General features: G+C 39.1%; 2 protein-coding genes across 2 annotated transcripts in view; one reads left to right on the top strand and one right to left on the bottom strand.

Annotated features, from left to right (window-relative positions):
* Positions 1-3,798: 3,798 nt before the first annotated feature.
* Positions 3,799-9,245, top strand: LOC111223349 (mediator of RNA polymerase II transcription subunit 30-like). The gene is made up of 5 exons (XM_022747453.1): positions 3,799-3,942; positions 5,053-5,289; positions 6,811-6,969; positions 7,216-7,305; positions 8,218-9,245. Exons 2-5 carry the CDS (start codon positions 5,065-5,067, stop codon positions 8,311-8,313), a joined length of 570 nt encoding a protein of 189 aa, XP_022603174.1. The 5' UTR covers positions 3,799-3,942; positions 5,053-5,064; the 3' UTR covers positions 8,314-9,245.
* A 1,176-nt stretch (positions 9,246-10,421) lies between these two features.
* LOC111223271 (exostosin-1c) overlaps positions 10,422-17,877 on the bottom strand; it is a 72,446-nt gene continuing 64,990 nt past the window's right edge. The window contains exons 5-11 of the mRNA XM_022747359.1: positions 15,418-15,550; positions 14,791-14,909; positions 14,009-14,104; positions 13,478-13,564; positions 13,199-13,359; positions 11,198-11,369; positions 10,422-11,091 (exon numbers count right to left, since the gene is read on the bottom strand). Of these exons, the coding sequence (XP_022603080.1) occupies positions 10,906-11,091; positions 11,198-11,369; positions 13,199-13,359; positions 13,478-13,564; positions 14,009-14,104; positions 14,791-14,909; positions 15,418-15,550 (954 nt within the window). The 3' untranslated portion in view covers positions 10,422-10,905. The remainder of the gene's footprint in view (positions 11,092-11,197; positions 11,370-13,198; positions 13,360-13,477; positions 13,565-14,008; positions 14,105-14,790; positions 14,910-15,417; positions 15,551-17,877) is intronic.

Raw genomic sequence — 17,877 nt, 5'->3', positions numbered from 1 at the left:
CTTAAAACATTTAGTGAAGCGTTTAAGCACCAGATGATTTTCTCAGGGGTTGGTGGAGACCAACACAGGGCTAAAAGGAGAGTGCATATTAGACTTACATTCTCCAGGTGGCTAGAACTGTGACTCAAAATATGTGCTTATGTTGCTCAGTGTCTGCTGAATGTGTAAACAAGCCAATGTTTGCAAACAATTTTGCTATATCAACTAAAAAGTTGATATATACCAGTGTGGTGTTTGCAGCTTGTTTCCATAAAACTAATGTGGCTTGAAGTGGCACTATTATTTGACCTCTATTAGTCAGACTCGAGTCATAACATGATGATTACAGCTTCTACTGTCTTGTTAGTGACTAGAATCTCATCTCTAATAATTATTATACAATTACATAATACTGATCATTTATATTTCCATGTCCTAACAACTTCAAATCCTTATGTTTTGCCAAAAAGAATATAAGCTGGTACTTGTTCAGAGCATTTAAATAGAAATAGGAAGCTAATTTTTTTCCTCTTCATATTCAACTTTTCACTTTCGACCAAGCTCAGATACAGAAGGGAGAAACCTGAGAACAGAAAGTCAGCTAAGGGAAACTTGTGATCTGATAAGGTAATTCCCCTAAAAATGGAATGTAACCACAGAAACCCATCAGTAAAGACTTCCAGGGGTTACGTTGATAATACAAGAATCCTGCTGTATTTACTTTCATCTTTTTCCACTCCAGTGACGATTATTGTGATGGAGACTTGGTGAATAAGGCACGTTTGATTTCACCTTGTCTGTTGACTTGCAGCCAGAGGAGCTGTTAGTGCAACTGAAGCAAGCAGAAAGGAATGTGCCCCTGTGATATTTAGCTTTTGATATCAAGTTTGAACAAATACTTGAGGTAAAACTGGCATCTTATCACTTTATATGAAACAAAGCGATGATGTGAAAGCCTCAGCAGACTAACATTTTGGTTCTGTGAAAAATAATCAATTTTGGAATATCACTAGGTGCAAGTGCTGCAGTTTTAAGCGTAGAAGTGATTCACAAAACATATAGCAGCTTGTACCTTTTATTAGATCAAGTTCATTTTCCCATAAAACTTTGACTTGTGTATTCTTTAGTAAAAGTAAACAGACAGTCCCTCTCATTTTGATTTTATAAGCTTAAAGATGACAGAGGGAGGGGTGTGACAGGACAGCTTCAAGTGATAAGTTGCACAACTCTCACCAGAACTCAAAGTTAAGACTGATACTGTCGCACACAAATGCAACCTACAATCTATACAAAGCAGGTGATTAAAAAAGAGTGTATATGCAGCTATACGTTTTATCGACTTTAATTAAAAACAAAATCAAATCAAAAACCAAAGCACATAAAAAATTACACAGATGCCTTTAGTTTTCTCTCATGATCATCATCACCATCATTGTCATCATCATCATCGTCATCATCATCATCATCATACAATCTCAAGGCTAGAGAGGGAAGCAAACTTGTTCCTGTACCAGGTTCCTCTGGTTGCTACGACATCACAACCAGTCCTTTGTGGTGCTTTATCAGCAGTGTTATCACCATGCTGAATATTTCCTGGTATTGTGCATTTTAATGTCTCTTTTAGATAACCCAGTGCTCCGTGTCATCAGTGCTAAAGTCCTCAGACACTGCTGTAATAGATGCATATTTAGCGTGTGTGTGTGTGTGTGTGTGTTTTCCTACATTTCTGTTTGATGATGGGCTCCAAATGAATACCTGAAGGTCAATAATTAAGCTTTAAACATTGCATCGCACTCTTCCTCATTTTTTTGCTTTTTGTTTGGCATGTTTTATCTGACTTACTGATTGCATTAGGTCATGTTTTACTGTCTTGGCAGGTGCATAGAATTCAACCATAAAGGTGAGAGAATGCAGTTAAAAGGAGGAAGAGGGGTCTTGTAAACATTTCATTTGATGCTCAGAAGATAATCACGTTCATATGTACTCAAAATTGCCTAACTTTGGAGCATATTGTTACAACACTGAACAACCGATGATTTACAAAAGAGACAAATTAGAGCATTAAATGCTTAAGTCATGAAGGACCCATTTTATAAACCATGCCAAATTCCTCATGAATGTGTTGATTCTGAAGACAAAAGGATAAAACACTAAATGCAAATTTTTTACTCTGTAATATAAAAACAAAACAAGAGTAAACAAGTTATACTGGTACCTTTGTTCACCATCAACATCGGTACTCTCATGATATAACATGCAAATGTCTAGCAGGTATAATGTTCACTGTGTTCACAATCTTTGTTTAGCATGTTACCATACTAACATTTGCTGATTAGCACTACACAAAATATGGCTGATGTTGATGGGAACGTCATTAGTTGCAAAGGTATACAGCTATGAACCAAAGTATTGCACAAATTAATATTTTTGACCTGATGATGGTGCGAGAAGAAAAGTCAGGGGCTCACTAAAGTTATTACAATTCATCCTTTAGGTATCATGAACGTCAGTGCAAACTTTGATCATAATCCATCCAATAGCCTTAGTTGTTGTGACATTTCTCTGGCTTACTGGCTATAAATAGACATACTTTCTGTAAAGTAATATCAGTTATTGTCAGCTACAGCTACATAACATGTGATTCGATTTATGTCGACATATACAGTAAATCATGAACAAAATAAACTAAGGATATTCTTTAAGCCATACATACTTTGCAGCATTGTCTTTTGGGACACAAAAAAGTTAATTAACTAAAGTAACTTTACTATAATTTGTACAGTAAATTATGAAAAAAGTTCTCATCAGTTCAGAGTTAAAACAGGATACAAATGACTTACTGTTGTGACACAGAATGTAGGGAGTAAAATAGCTCAGCTTTCGCCTTTTCTTTTTCTTTTTTTTCTGTATACTTGCCAGTTTCTTTGCGCACTTTTTTCTTGGACACTTAGAAATAAAAATGATGAAATAATGAAACATTACTGCCATTTGTTTCATCAAATGCTGATGATATCTATGTGGCCATTACTCATTGTTCACGTTGACAAAGGCCCTATTAAACTCTAAACCACACCACATGAAAAAAACAAAATGCACTTCCTTAAAAATTCTGGACCATCACAATAAATGCAACCTTCAAAGAATGGATAAAGCCTGCTACATTGATTTAGCAAATAGAGAAAGCAGCTGAACACATAACTGACTAATGAATTGCCATCACTCAACCTCATTGGTCTGGCTTGGCTGAAAGGCAAGCAAGACTTATACAACCTTCATTTAACCCACAAATGTCTATTATTGTGTGCTATTTTTGGTTCTATGTGAAGATACCTCAATAAGTTAGTGGTTTTTTAACTGTTTGTGTATAAGCAAAAATGCATTGTCTACTACTGTATAGGACTGAATACATTGAGCAAACAGTATTTCCATAAATGCAGAGAAGTAGGTATATTTCATGTTATGATATCTTTAAATATAAGTAACAATGGCGTGTAACTATGTTCATTTGATAAATTACTGTACTTTGTAACTTGAAAGTAGTTGTACTCCTTTATACTTTTACTCTACTACATTTATCTAGTACTTTACAGCTTATGATTTAATAGTTAAAATTAAACGCCCCAACAGTACTTCACAGCCCCCTTTAAGCCCCAGCTCTTAGTGTAAGGTCAGCTGTGCTGTAGTGAGGTTGGTGTTCACTCCTTTGTGTTCACTATATTTACTCACAAATTACCCTCTCCAACCCATACTTTATGGTCTCCACCTGGTGGTGGGAAATGTGTCTTTCTCTGCCAGGAAGTGACGTCATGAAAACAATAACGCGCTGAGCTTTCTGAAACATCAGTGGAAAGGTCTCATTATGTCTTATTTAAAATAATAGATAAGCAAACGATATTTTTCGCAACAAGCAAGCAAGCTGGATATATTTGCACAGCATCCAGCCAAAGGACGTTATTTAATTAGGTAAGCGGTTTTCTGCACTCGCCACGCAGTTAGCTAGCTAGCGGCTAAGCTTTCCTCTATGGGTTCTTTTTTGTTCAGGCTAGGCTTGGTTAGCTACAAGGATTAGCTTCTGTCTTAGTCATTCAAAACGCTGTTCCATGAGTATCTTAAGTTTAGTGCATACAAGAATTAAATTTTCGGCCTTGTGGCTTTTGTTAACAACTCCAGTTTATGTGATGTAGATAGAGTGGAGTACATCGTATGCTGTATTATGGTTTTAAACACTTTCAGTTGAAAGTGGATAACGAGTTTAACAGTGATAGAATGTTACGAAGTACATTTACTCAAGTACTATAAATATTCATAAATATGCCTATGGTATTGAGGTATTTGCATTTTACTTGAGTATTTCTTTTTCATACTACTTAATTATTCTACCCCACTACATTTCAGAGAGAGATATTGAACGTTTTACTCCACCACAATTATTTGACAGCTTTAGCTAACTTTGCAGATACTTTGCAGTTTCTCAAATGTGACAATTTGCTACTTTGGTCTCAGGTATAATTGTGATGGACGTTTAATGAATTTACAAATCAATCAATCAATCAATCGATTTATCTAGAATGAAAATATTAATTTTGTAGTGTTATATAAAATAATTACAAAATGGCTACACCTCAACAGAAAAATCCCGTTTACACCTTACACATAATTGTATGAGTAATAATAATCCAAAGACAGATGATGCAGAAAAATGGCCTCTGAGTGTTGTACTGTTATTCTATATACATATAAACATATATATATATATATATATATATATATATATATGTATTAATGTATGAATGTGTGTGTGTGTGTGTGTGTGTGTGTGTGTGTTTCTGCATCAAGTACTATTTTCCTGGTTATACTTAAATACTTTATGTAACTAATGTGGACGTTTTACTTATAAGGGTGTATTTTCTAGTGTGATGTTAGTAGTTTAACATAAGTAAAGGATCTGAATACTTCCTCCACCACTGATTAACATGCGAGTAACGCCACTTGTGACATCAATGCAAATAACTCTGTAGATGTGCTTTATTGAGCTATCACCTTTATGTACTCAATCACATCCCTTTCCCACAGATTTGTGTAGTGATGGCAGCTTCCTTACCTCAGAAGCCGGGGATGGCAGGGATGCCTCCTCAGCAGCAGCCCCACCTGCCCCCCAGTGCTGCCTCAGCCCAAGGTCAGCAGCCCATACCCCCTCAGGGAGCCCTGAGAGAGATCTCCCCAGTGTTTCTCTGTCGGATTGGACAGGAGACCGTCCAGGACATTGTTACTCGCACCATGGAGATCTTCCAGATCACACGAGCCACGCAAGTAATGAACATTGCCATGTGTCAGCTAGCTGTAGATACTTCATCTCTAGTTCTGAAGCTTTCAACTATATCACACGATATTCTACTAATGAGTGATACTTGAAAGTATTGATGTTTAAACCTCAGATTCTGAGCACCGCTAGGACTTTTTGTTCATGCTGAATTAGAATTAAACTTAAAAGTAAAAATATTATGTTTTTGAATAAATAAAGAAATAATGATTTAGTTTAGATTATTTTTACAAAATGAAAGTTGTAAATTACTAAAGCCTAAGGTGTTGTTTTGCAGTTGCTTCATTTTTGTCAAAAACAAATTTGAAAAAAAAAAATACGGAACCATTTTTTAATCAAGCATCAAATTGTTGCAATAGAGAAACTGGAACCTTCAAATGTTAGGGTTCACAAATAGTTGACTAACTAGTAAACAATAGTTTTGTCCACCTCTATCTGCACAGATGAGCAGGCCAGAAGATTAAAATGACTTACCAGTTCTTCACTGTCATGATAGATCACAATTTTCATGTACAAAATGTCTTAATTTGCTTTCTGACATATTTTGCAATAGCTACTCAGAGAAAAATGTTAAAATGAGAAAGAGTGTATTTTTTACCGTCTCTTGTCAGAGGATAGAAGAACCCTGTAAGCTCGAAAAGCATCAGCTATTCAGTTAATGTCCACACACACCTGTCAGTATGTATTTGTCCTGTCCTTCCTTTCTGGTGTATCTACTTGGCATGCTTGTCAGCATCTGTCTTACTCATCCTTCCACCTCCACCTGACTGGTGTCTCTAATTGTCTCTTACTGTGTTTCTCAGTTTATCGCTGACCTCTTCCAGCTTGTCCTTGTCCATTAAACTGCGTTTTTTTTTCTGAGCTGAAAACTCAGAGCAAGTGAGCCACATCAGGACCAAGGACTGAATGCCATGAATAGGTGCTCATTTGGGTGCATATTTTCCCTCAGGTTGCTAGTGCTGGAATGGTAGGCTGCATCCCACAATTTTGCCATCTGTGAATCAAAATCCAAAGTATTTCCAAATGGCATTTTTTAAATTGCTCTGAGTGCAACTCACTCTCTCTACTGTAGAGTTGGGTTGAGAACTCTCTGCCATCATTACCAGACGGTTGTTGAATTATTTGCTCCTTTCAGCTTGACCTACATTTCATTTTCAATCAATGAAAATGACGTTGTGTGACTCCTGTTTGTCATGCAGTACATTCAGTGCAGGAGCCAACTGGCAAGCCAGGCAGCCGTGGTAGTTGTGGCTTTTTATTTATTTATTTATTTTTTAATACAGTCAAGTATTTATTTTCACAATCAAATGTCTGTGTTTGTTTTTTTTTTTTCTCACATTTCGATTATTTCACTGAATATAGACTATTCGTTTACAGCTCTAATACCGTCATATTAAAAATATCTCCTGTCTACCGACAACTCCTCTTTCTCTGCTCAATACACAACCATCTGAACCAAAAATGTAACCAAGACTTTAACTGATGAGAGACGTTGTGTGTCTTTGATGTAGCTTCCTAATGGTGTGACTCAGAGCCAGGCGATGTACCAGGACCGCTTTGGGAAGCTCCAGGAACACCTACGGCAGCTCGCCCTGCTCTTCCGAAAGCTTCGGCTCCTCTACGAACGCTGTGTGGAGATGACCACTGACCTGCAGGAGGGGCCAGCAGAGGTTAGGAAGAAGCCCTCATTTTCTGTTTAGATGTCAGTTTACTGTAAAAACTGCAATGGCCATGTAATATAACGCTGAAGATGGACTGTGCTTTTTATTTGGGCTTGATTGAGAACAAACTTGTCAGTGTATTTCTTGTGTATTTCTTATCTTGTCTTTGTTATGTATCAAAACCTGATGCATTCTTACCAAGAAAGAGGAGAGGAACCATTTTAAAACCTCTCCATGTGTCTTCTCTCTCTTCAGCTTGTGCCATATGTTGGAGAGGAGGTGGTTTCTGTCAGAGTGGAGCCCTGCAGTTCTGCTGTCAACCAGGAGAGAAAAGAAGTTCTAGAGGTGTGTTTCTGTTTTCTCTCTGTCTAAAGTCAGACTCGGAAGTGGTGGTTAATTAACAGCCAAATATTTAATATCAATCAATATCAATTTTTGCATCAGGGTAGTGTCATGCCCTACCTTAAGTGCTGTTCTCAGATTATAGAACAGTTAATAATAAGTGATAATTTTAATTTTTTTTTTTTTTACATTGGTGGGAAATTTTTTAAAATCCCAGACATTTTAAGAGCTACTGGATCAATCACAAAGTAAAGGTCCTACACTGCTGCCACTTGTTAAATAACACCAGTAGACTGGTAGACAGGCTGACATTTGTTTTGATATTAAAATTCAAAACAGACTTTGAAAACAAAAAAACCCACTCATTCCACATATTTTTATTAAGATGGAAAAAGGTTTAAATTACCAAATGAGGGAACAGTCAGTCAGCTGTTCTGAACTGAGCAAGAAAAAAAATCCCCTGCAAAAGCCTCTAGGTGGCAGTACTGACATAGGCCTAAGTGCCCACTTGGTACTATGGGAGAAATCCTTTGCAGCTTAAGTAAATTTTCAAACTCAGGGTGTTGTTTTCCTTTTTTTTTTGTTGTTTAGTTTTTTTTAACATTAAACTCAATATTCTGGTGTGATCAATTTTTCAGGCTTTTTCAGGAAACATTTTTTAGAGGAAAGGCTTACCTGAGGTTTGTTTATTTTACCAACAACCTCAGTACCAAGCCAGTTAAAAGTAACTTTTTTTTTACTCCCAAACTCCTCCAGCACATATAATCAAGTCTCAATTACTGATTAAGAAGATCAGTGATGTTTACAGAGAGTACACTAGGTTCTGTCCTGAAAGGATGATAAAATGCTAAAGCTGTGGCTCGTGCACTCTGAAGAGTTTGACTGAATGTCATATGTCTTGTGCTTCACCTGCAGAAGGTGCGGCAGAAGAACCAGGAGATGAAGGTTCTCATGGACCAGATGAGGAACCTGCTGTGGGACGTCAATGCCATGCTGACGCTCAGGAAATGATAATTCTTCACTGGATCCACTTTTTTTTTTTTTTTTTTTTTTTTTGAGAGAGAGCGAGACAAATCCCTCCACAGCTGTACAGACTGCGTTAATGGCAAACACCAGGTGAAATAAGGGAATTTCTGTTGGATTTTGGATGTGGGACTTTCCACTTAGGTGCAACCTCTTCTGTGTTGGCACTTCATCACTGAAACTGACACATTACTCACAACTTCATCCAGCATCTTTTTGGTTTATTATCTGTTCTATTGAAGCTGTTGAGGGGAAAACTGTTAATGAGATAGAATAAGGCTTAAATGAAAAATGATTAGCTTGTTTCAACCTGTAACACTCCAACAACAAGAATTGTTCCCTTTTTTTTGTACAGGGCAGCTGACATCCTATTTTGTGACTTCCAAGTGCTCTATAACTGTTACTTTGTCACGCTGTGTTTATTAAGTTATGGACCTTTGTTTTCGTACTTTTTAAGTAATGAGTTGAAACCTGTATGGCCTCAGGTAAAAACAACAAAAAAAGTTTTCCTAAAACACTACATTCATGGTGTTTTGCTCCCAGGTGCTGACTCAACACCAGACAGACTTGAATTCACTGCAGGTAATTCTTGCAGAAAGCACAGAAGCTGATCTGACAACTGTGTTTACAATAGGAACAATTGCCCTTATTATACTCTGCCGGTTGTAAAAACACTATGGTTCAGAATTCAAATTAGCCCCTTGGCAGCTATTGTATCTCAGGTGCTTTGTACATAAATGTGTGTGTGTGTGTGCATGTGCTTAATGAGATTTGCTTCTTGAGTGCTAGACAGCACACCTGTTTACCCTGAGGGTGTTAAGGCTTGCTTGCCTGTGAATTTATTTTTGTAAACTGTGGGACGAGAGGTAGGCCTACTGGGTCCATTTTGTTTTGTATAAAATAAATTGTTTTTTTTTAAACTACATTTCTAAATATATATACTTTAAAGTCCTGCTACTAAATACAGGACTGGCATACTTTGCTGGATGTGCTTCATTGTGGTAATTCCAACCCTGAGGGCCGATGTGGGAATGCATGTTTTCCGTCACAATTGAGATGATGCATAAGTAAATCAAGGCGTATCCACCGACACATAATGATGCATATTCTGACCCTGACCCTTTGTATTCATCTTTCTTTATACACCAGCAGCTTATCTATGTAGTGCTCCTACACTACAACAAGGCATCAAAGACCAAGAGAATCCCAGAGTCACAAAAACACAGCTTAAATGTAATTGAGTGCTTTGGATTGCTGTAATTATATTTAGGATAATTCATTCTGCCCAGAAAGGTTTCTCCATTTAAATTGCTTGGGAAAAAAGAGGATTTTAAAAGTGCAAGTAAGGGCACGGTACATGCCGAAAATTATCAGTCTAGCCAACAGATAGGAAAATATGCTTGTCTCAGCTGCATGTGTTTACACAATATGAACTGGGATCATGTTAATTGTTGATGAGCTGTGAAAATATGAAGCAGTAGTGCGCTTTGTTGAGAGTAAATTGGGATCTATTAGTCTTGCTGTGTAACTCAGTTTTTGAACAAATTGCAGTTTCTCATAAGTGACTCTCTGGTGGTTTGCTGTGTTTTTTTGTTTTGTTTTTTAAAAATATGATTGAATAGTTGGTCGGTCAAAAACAATTTCAATGTGTCACCTTGGTGAAGGACATTTTTTTTAACCATTTTCTGACATTTTATAGAACAAACGATTGATTGAATAATGAGAAAATAGATTAATTGGTAATGAAAAGTTGTTGGCTGCAGTACTGGTTTTTCACATTTTGAAGATGCAACCAGGATGAAATGCTCCTCTCATTGGAATAGGGACTATTTCCTGTTGCATTCCTTTTAGATGTGAAATTACAGGATACAAATGTGGCTAATAACTATTGGCCTCACTGATATGTTTACTATTTTACCTTGTTTCCTTCATGTCTGCTGAAAATATACATCCTGGACCTGTTTTGATAGATGGTGTGTGCCAAGTGAGGGGGAAACAAACTTGAATGGTCTGCAGCACCATGCCAGAGTTTGCATTTACAAATCATTTTATTGGTTTTACAGTTAGCATTTTGATGTGAAATGATCTGTTTCCTTGGCAACAGTCCCTGCACGGTAACGTTGAGACACATTGACAGCCGGAGTGCATGGCACCAATACCAGTCCCTTGGGTGCTTCTGGCATGAGATAGCTATTCCCGTCTTATTCTCACGACAATAGCACTGACATCAGAAGTGTTCCTTTATTTGCTGTCCAATAGAGATTGTCCTTTCTCAGTGAGAGGCCCAATTACAGGGACTCTTTCAAGGCCCCTGATTTTCCCTCCTTCGTTGTCCTGCCAGACTCGTGGAGGCGGGAGAACCACTTGAAGCTCCCTTCAAACTTTCCTCTTCATATTTATATGTATATAGTCCAGAACAGTCCACCAGGGTCTGTCTGATGATTGTACTTTGTCCATGATGCAAACTGACTTTGTCCACATCCCAGACAGTTGTCGGCTGTCCACCAGTGATTGGTCCAATTGTCTGTCCAAAAGGCCACTAGACCAGACCTGCCAGTTTCCCCAGTCTGGCTGTCAAGTTCATGCCCTCTCCAGGTCTTTGTACTTCTTCCGGAGGACGGACACTTGATCTTTGAAGAGCACAGGGTCCAAGCGGAATTGAGAGTGAACTAGAGGCATGTAGCCAAACCAGCTGGCGAAGGTGTTGACACACTCCTGCCGCTGGTTGAAGTGCTCCGGGTTGGCCCAGGGGACGCTCTTCGTACCCTGGGAGGAAAAAAACAAGACACCCTAATTAATCATCCGGTCCTGTCCTGGCATCTGAGTAAACAGCATCCTCAGAATAAATTGAATAAGACAAATGGCCGCCTACCTGTGGACTGGGCAACTCTTTGTACTGCTTCCTCTGAGCCACTTTGATTGGTGGCAGGTGAGTCACAGCAGAGACCAGGAAGTTCATCAGGATGTCCTCACAGTTGGAGGTGCGATCCACCAGAGTCCGCAGAGACTGGGGCAGGTAGTGGGAGAACAGGTAGTGGTAGTACCTGTGGGACAGGTGGAAGTGACATTTGTATTCTGGATATTCTTAATGAGAGCAAACGGGTTACGATACTCCAGATATAAAAGGAGTACTGATCAGAAATCAATTTCTATAACCAGGACAAAAATCACAGGTTCAATTTACCACAGCTGCTGATGTCAAAAATAAAAATGAAATTATGGGTAAAATATAAATTTTGCTGCCAGCCCGACAGACAAACACTTATCTGTTGAATAGAGAATCATTGATTTTTGCAGCAGACATTTACCAGCCTTTTTAGTGCATTTTCCTGTTTTAACAGCAAGAGAAGAAAACCCACACAAAAGATGCTTTTAAAAAAAAATCATGTTATTACTGTCAAAGGTTAACCTATTGTCTATTATAGTGCCCATGTTCTACCTCCTTTAACACTGATAAACTTTTCCAGAGGTTGAGCGGTGGCGTCTAAAATCAATATACGTTATCAGTCACATTTAGTTCGGAAATGGCTTCTTGGCACCAATTTAAAAATCAATTACAGGATCACTGGACATTTCAGCTGACAACCACATGCCTTGTAAATTCATCCTTATGTAAATACACTCAAAGATAAATTACTGAAATGTGTTTAAAAATAATAATATAGGGTTTGACAAGTTCATAAGCTTCTGTTTTCTCACCTTGCCACCCATTTTCTCTCCATGATACATTATGCAATTATTTCTCTTGCAGGATTATTTTGTCACATCTGTTGCCAGTGTGCAAACCTGATGTTCACTATTATTTGTATTTTATTACAAATTAAGGTTCCTGCACTTGCACTGACAGTAGAATAAATCACTTCAGACAAGCACATCTGCTAAAAAGCCTAAAATATATATATATAAAATGGAATCTCTACATAATTCATCACAGGTGGAGGGGTCAGGCAGCCAGCACCTTTATGGTAACAGGCATGGAAACGTCTCCAGGAAGGAGTAGATGGTGTGCTGTATGTTGATGATATGTATCTGGGACAATTTAACCATTTCACTGCCAGTGGGATTTGATATTTATAGTGCACAACAAACCAAACCCCTGTGGTACAATGCATATGTTTTCTATTCCTTCAGTTTTTAAGACTTGGGAAATTTTAGTGCAATGCTTTCTATTCAGCTGGTAATTTTGCATTACTTTTTTTTTTTTTTTTTTTTTTTTTTGCAAAGCAGTCCTATACTGGAAAAGCCATTTGGTATGCTGTCACATGACTTCACTAATTTTGCGTGTAAAAGACCAAATTAAGGTTCCCAGAATGAGAAAGGTACATTTTAACTCACTTGACTACTTGTTATTTCTCTGTTTAAGTGGTGAGAAAGGGGGTGTTTGAGGTAACGCTGATGAGTCTTAAAAATATCATTGGGCCTGACCAATGAGCTGTGAGGATTCAAATTAGCATGCATGAAATGTGTTTTCATTGAAACTGCTGACAAAAACGACCACATTGTCTTGAAATGTCACAGCTTTTAAAGCACCTTCTCTGTGGAACAGCTTGAAGTAATTCACCCTCTTCTTTTTCTCTCACATAATTATCCTTGATCCTATTTATTTCTGATCCCATATTGCTTCTCAGGTTGATATTCATGTCATTACCCGCCCTGCAAAGCTCTCTGAAAAGCAATCTGTTTTGATCTTCAATGCTTAATCAGTGTTGAGCTGGTATGTCTAAATTTAGGTATGTGCACAGTATATGAGTACATGCTTGTTATAAGTAAATAATGAAAGCATATTATTAAACCTTACAGTCCACTGTTTGTTAACTGTGCACATTAGGAAAGCTCTGAAAGGGTGGAAATGACCTCAACAGTGTTGGTGTACCTGTGGTAGAAGGCAGCTCCAGTCAGGACGATGGAGTAGTCGTTGGTCCATTTAGAGGTGTAGCCCCAGGCGCGCTTTAGGGGATCCCAGAAGTGGCTCCTGGGAGGGTAGCCCACAATCCGCTCAGGGAAGCTCCGCCACACCAAGAAGGCAAAGTTCACCTACAAGTGCAGACATGAGACACTTAGACTTTTTCAGGAGTATTGATTTTTTTTTTTTTTTATGTGTGTGTATGCGCAGGTCTGCTGTATATTTATTACTAAACACAGTGACGCATACCTCACTGGTCAGCAGGACCGTATCCTCGTCCAGACTCAGCACTGCTTCTGTCTCTATGGCAACGTGAGGTAGGAACCGACTGGTAGTCTGAAAGAGGAAAACAGTAATAAATCTTAGTTCTGGTACTGGAGGCTGTGTGTTGTCTGCCATGTGCTTTGAGAGATGATGAGAATGAGTGAGAGATGATCATGTGACAGTAAATCATGTTCAGTGACTGAGATGAGTGAGAATCACTACAGATTTCACCTTGGGAGGGGGTGGAGACAGTGATAGTGAGAGGGAGACTGAGAAGAAACGTTGAGAATAAGTGACATTTATGAAATCAAACGCCACACGGATCGGTGGACATGTCACATATACATGGGCAGGAAGAAGAGACGGAGAGAAACAGGCATCAAGGAGAGGGACCAGTGGAAAAGAGTAAGAGAGATATGGTGAGGAAGAAAGCGAGACACATAAACAAACTGAGCGACAGTTTGTCATGCTGTCACTCAGACGTCAGTGTGAGTTGTGAGTGGCGTTGGGCCTCACCTTCCTCCTGCCGTCTGTCACAGTGAGGGGGACGGGCATGGGAGGCCACTTGCTCCGACTGGGTGGCGGCTTCTCGCTGTTCCAGAGAATGATGATCTGCAGCAGCAGGGGGGAGGAAATTGTACATAACACATACAAAGATAGACGCCTTAGATCAATCAGAAATAACTGCTGACATCAATCAACCAGACGGGCTGGCAGAGGGTTGCTTCATCAAAATACCATACGAAGCTTATTGCTAAATCTTTAGTGTGGAAGACTGCATTTGTGCAGAAACTGTGTTTTCACCTTTTAAAATACACCGTCCCACCTGTGGAACACTTTGGCCTTAGTAGCGCTACTTCAGGTGTGTTTTGTGTGTCTGTACTGGACTCACTCTTCATACAACCTTGACAAATTCTACACTGTTTGAAAGTCTCCCGATTCATCTGTGCAAAGCATGGCTCCAATGTGTTTTCCACACAAAAGGTGCTACTACAGACCATATATTCCCTTTTTTATGGGAGGCAGAAAAACTGAAATTTCTACTGTGATTGTGCCTCTGTAACTTTGATTCACTATCTTTTTTATTCATCCTGACTTTTTGGTTGTAAAATTTAAAGAGTTGCCTTTCAAAAGAGACCAGGGTTACGACTGTAATAAAAAGGGTTAAAGAACAATAACCTTTTTATTTTTGGTTACATTATTTTCAGCCTTGTGGACAAAAACGGGGGTGTCTGCTAACAGTTACCCTTTGTGCTTACATTATATTTCATTTTGTCATAATGTCTTTAATCATTTACCTGCGAGCAGTACTTTGACTTAGAGACCACCTGAAGCAGCTTCATGATTGGCTGAGACTGGGAGACCAATGGGGAGACGGCATGTATGACAGCAGTGAACTCCTGACCCGGACTGACCCCTGAATGAGGTCATAAAAAATAATGAGTAAGAGGTGAATGTATTGTATTAGTCCATCAAGGATCAACAGAACAATTTAAAGCCACCATGTGTATATTTTGAAAATGTACATTTCTGGCACCCTCCAGTGGTGGTGTCAAAAAAGACACTGTGGTAGAAAGCAATACTTACACGCTGCTGAAAGCAACACATCTTACAAGGATTGTCACATTTTTCCCATCAGAATAATATGCAATATTTTATATATTTATATATAAATTATATATCTAATCTACACATAGTGGCTTTTAATAGTTAGAAATAATAACAAACCATATTTGTAACATAATACAAAATTAAAGCCAATACAGTCAAGGACTTTAGGAAATATTTGATTATGATTTGCTGATGGAGCGTCGATTACTCATGTCTGCCACCACAGCTCTGACATAAGAGTCTCATCCCCATTCTAAATGTGCAATCAAAATCTGCATGTTGAGCAGACTCATTTGAATCAAGTGTGTGTTTACCTAAACCCAGGTAGTAGAAAGGGAAATGCGCGAGGTGAGTCGAGTACTCTGGTAGCACCAGCAGACCTCCTGGCAGGGAGTTCCACATGTACTTGTTCCTCGATATGTGAGAAAACACACGGTCCTTAATGATCTGGGAAAAGACAGAAAAAACACAGATGAGCTTGGATGTGGATTGCAATGTGAGAAGTAGAGAGGAACATAGTGAAGTAGCTGTTGTGCTCATCTTGTATAAGCCTGCACTACATTCTTTTTTTCCCTCCCCCTAAGCCGGTGGATGAGAGTCTTGGAGCTTAATGTAAACGCCACTGCAATTCAAGTCCAGACACACTTGTGTTTGCATATTACAGCAATCCCTAATGATATGCTCTGTGTACTTCCCATTTTACACCAACAGGAGGTGTCCACGCACTAGCAACACCGGCATCCACTCTGAAGCCCTGTGCCTCACTGACCTCAGGCTGACTGCACAGCTGGCTCCCATGGGGAGAGGTTCCCCTCTACATGCTGTATGTATATAAGCAGCTTATCACCAACCTCCAGAACCTCTTCTTTATTATCTCTAGCACAAATCCCCAGCAGCAAATACACTAGGGGCTGCCAGACTTGCATTTATAAACATCAGAGTGTAAAGCCTACCACTCACTGGGTGATTTCTTCAGATTGCACTGGGGTTAAATCTGTTGTTTCCCCGCATTTTTTCATGTGCTGAAATTAACATTGGCAGTGTGCGCAAAAACTGCTCATGTAAGGAGGTTATTTTCTTTTCATGCATCGTCTAACCCTTGGGCTAACCTTCAAATGACTTTCTATTAACTGGAGCAGATAACTTTGGAGTACATTTCTTCTCAGCTTGTTCAAAGAAAAGAAAGGTAAAACAAAAGATGAACAGAGAAAGATAGCTGATGAGAGAAATGTGGACGCTAAACCTGTGAAATTTAGCGAAAATAAATCCAAGCAGTTCTCTGTTTCTTCTGTATATTGCAATGACTCTTTTCAAAGATGAATCTTGACCTGTAGCGTTGAAAAAGAGACATTTTCTCACAGTCTGATAATAGTGAGCAGCCGTGAGGCAGAAACTGGCAGGCTGAGACTGATATTTGCAATGTAATGATATATCATTTCTATACATCAGGGGATTTCTCTGAGACTTGAGGCAAATCGGATGTGGACTGCTTTGAAAATGTTCAATAGACATACAGTACAGCACAGAGCTGAGACAGTAAAAGAGTAGAAAGGTAGAGCACGGGCAAAGATCCAACCCCATAATCATAATGATAGAAGGTTGGTTTGACTCAAATGTGAAAACTCTGTTGGAGAGACTTTCTGAAAGGGGACTGATGATAGCACACAGGCGGTAAACTGCAGAGAGGTAGCAACTATGGCTGTGTGCTCAACAGAAAACCTGTGTTTACAGCAGTGGCTTCTTTTTCTAGATGTTTTCACTGGAACGGGCAGGGTGCTGCACATTCCTGAACAGAATTGTATGGTAGTGGAAACACTGAGTATTCAGTGTTATAAAACATTTCAATTAGGTTTTCTCGTCTATACACAGCGGGCCAAAAGCAACATTACCCTTAAGTGTTTGTGGGAGATAGACATAAGTCCTTTTGCTGGTGCTGGGGGTCAAGAAAAAGGAGAATTTTTTTTTTTTTTCCCATTGAGTTCAGCTTTACTGAACAAGCAAATGTTTGACCAATACCGAACCGTCTGAAAGGTGCTGGCCTTGGTGGGAACGGAGAGACAGAAAGTCTGAAATGAAAGAAGCTATTGTAGCTTATCCACTATCCCCGCTATTGTCAGGACATAAACTGCTCGACAACAGAGGAATGGTATTTTAGACAGGACAGGAATCAATGGCACAAATACGCCTATTGACCAAACTGTGTGAACTACACTCAAGTATTTGTATGTCAAGTATTTGGACAGTCCTTCGGGCTCTGAGCTTCAGCACATTGTGTGTGAAAGATGTAGATCTTTTAGCTCATGGGGCTCAATAGTAATTGGACAGATTCGTGTGAAGTCAAACAAAAGTGCAGCCACCTTCAGCTCTTGCTTGTTGTGGGGTCTCTCTGCCTTGAGTCTGCTCTTCATCAAGTGGAACGCAGCTCAGCTGAATTGAGATCAGGTGACTGACTGACGATGATCTTTCATCTCTTCATCCTGAAAAGATTTGGTTGCTCTGTAGCCGTATGTTAAGGGTCATTGTTCTGCTGAATGATGAAATGTCATCCAATGACTGAGGAGTGAATCTGAACACATTGAATGCTCCTGCATTCATCCTGTTGCTCCCATCAGCAGTGAAATAATCAATAAATGCCAGTTCCATTGGAGCCATAACACAGAACCACCACCATGTTTGACAGATGAGGTGGTGGCTTGGGTCATGAGCTGTTCCTTTATTTCTCCACACTTTCTTCTTTCCATCATTTCGATAGAGGTTGATTTTTGTTTCATCAG

The sequence above is a fragment of the Seriola dumerili genome, unplaced genomic scaffold (genome assembly GCF_002260705.1).
Source record: "Seriola dumerili isolate Sdu_G_001 unplaced genomic scaffold, Sdu_1.0 BDQW01000110.1, whole genome shotgun sequence".
Lineage (NCBI taxonomy): Eukaryota > Metazoa > Chordata > Actinopteri > Carangiformes > Carangidae > Seriola > Seriola dumerili.
Note: the sequence above shows the minus strand (reverse complement) of the source record. Positions and strands in the feature narration are given on the sequence as shown.

Coding starts and splice junctions, on each gene's coding strand:
- LOC111223349 (XM_022747453.1), top strand. CDS start 5,065: ATGGCAGCTTCCTTACCTCAGAAGCCGGGGATGGCAGGGATGCCTCCT. Junction 5,290..6,810: donor AGATCACACGAGCCACGCAA/GTAATGAACATT, acceptor TCTTTGATGTAG/CTTCCTAATGGTGTGACTCA. Junction 6,970..7,215: donor TGCAGGAGGGGCCAGCAGAG/GTTAGGAAGAAG, acceptor CTCTCTCTTCAG/CTTGTGCCATATGTTGGAGA.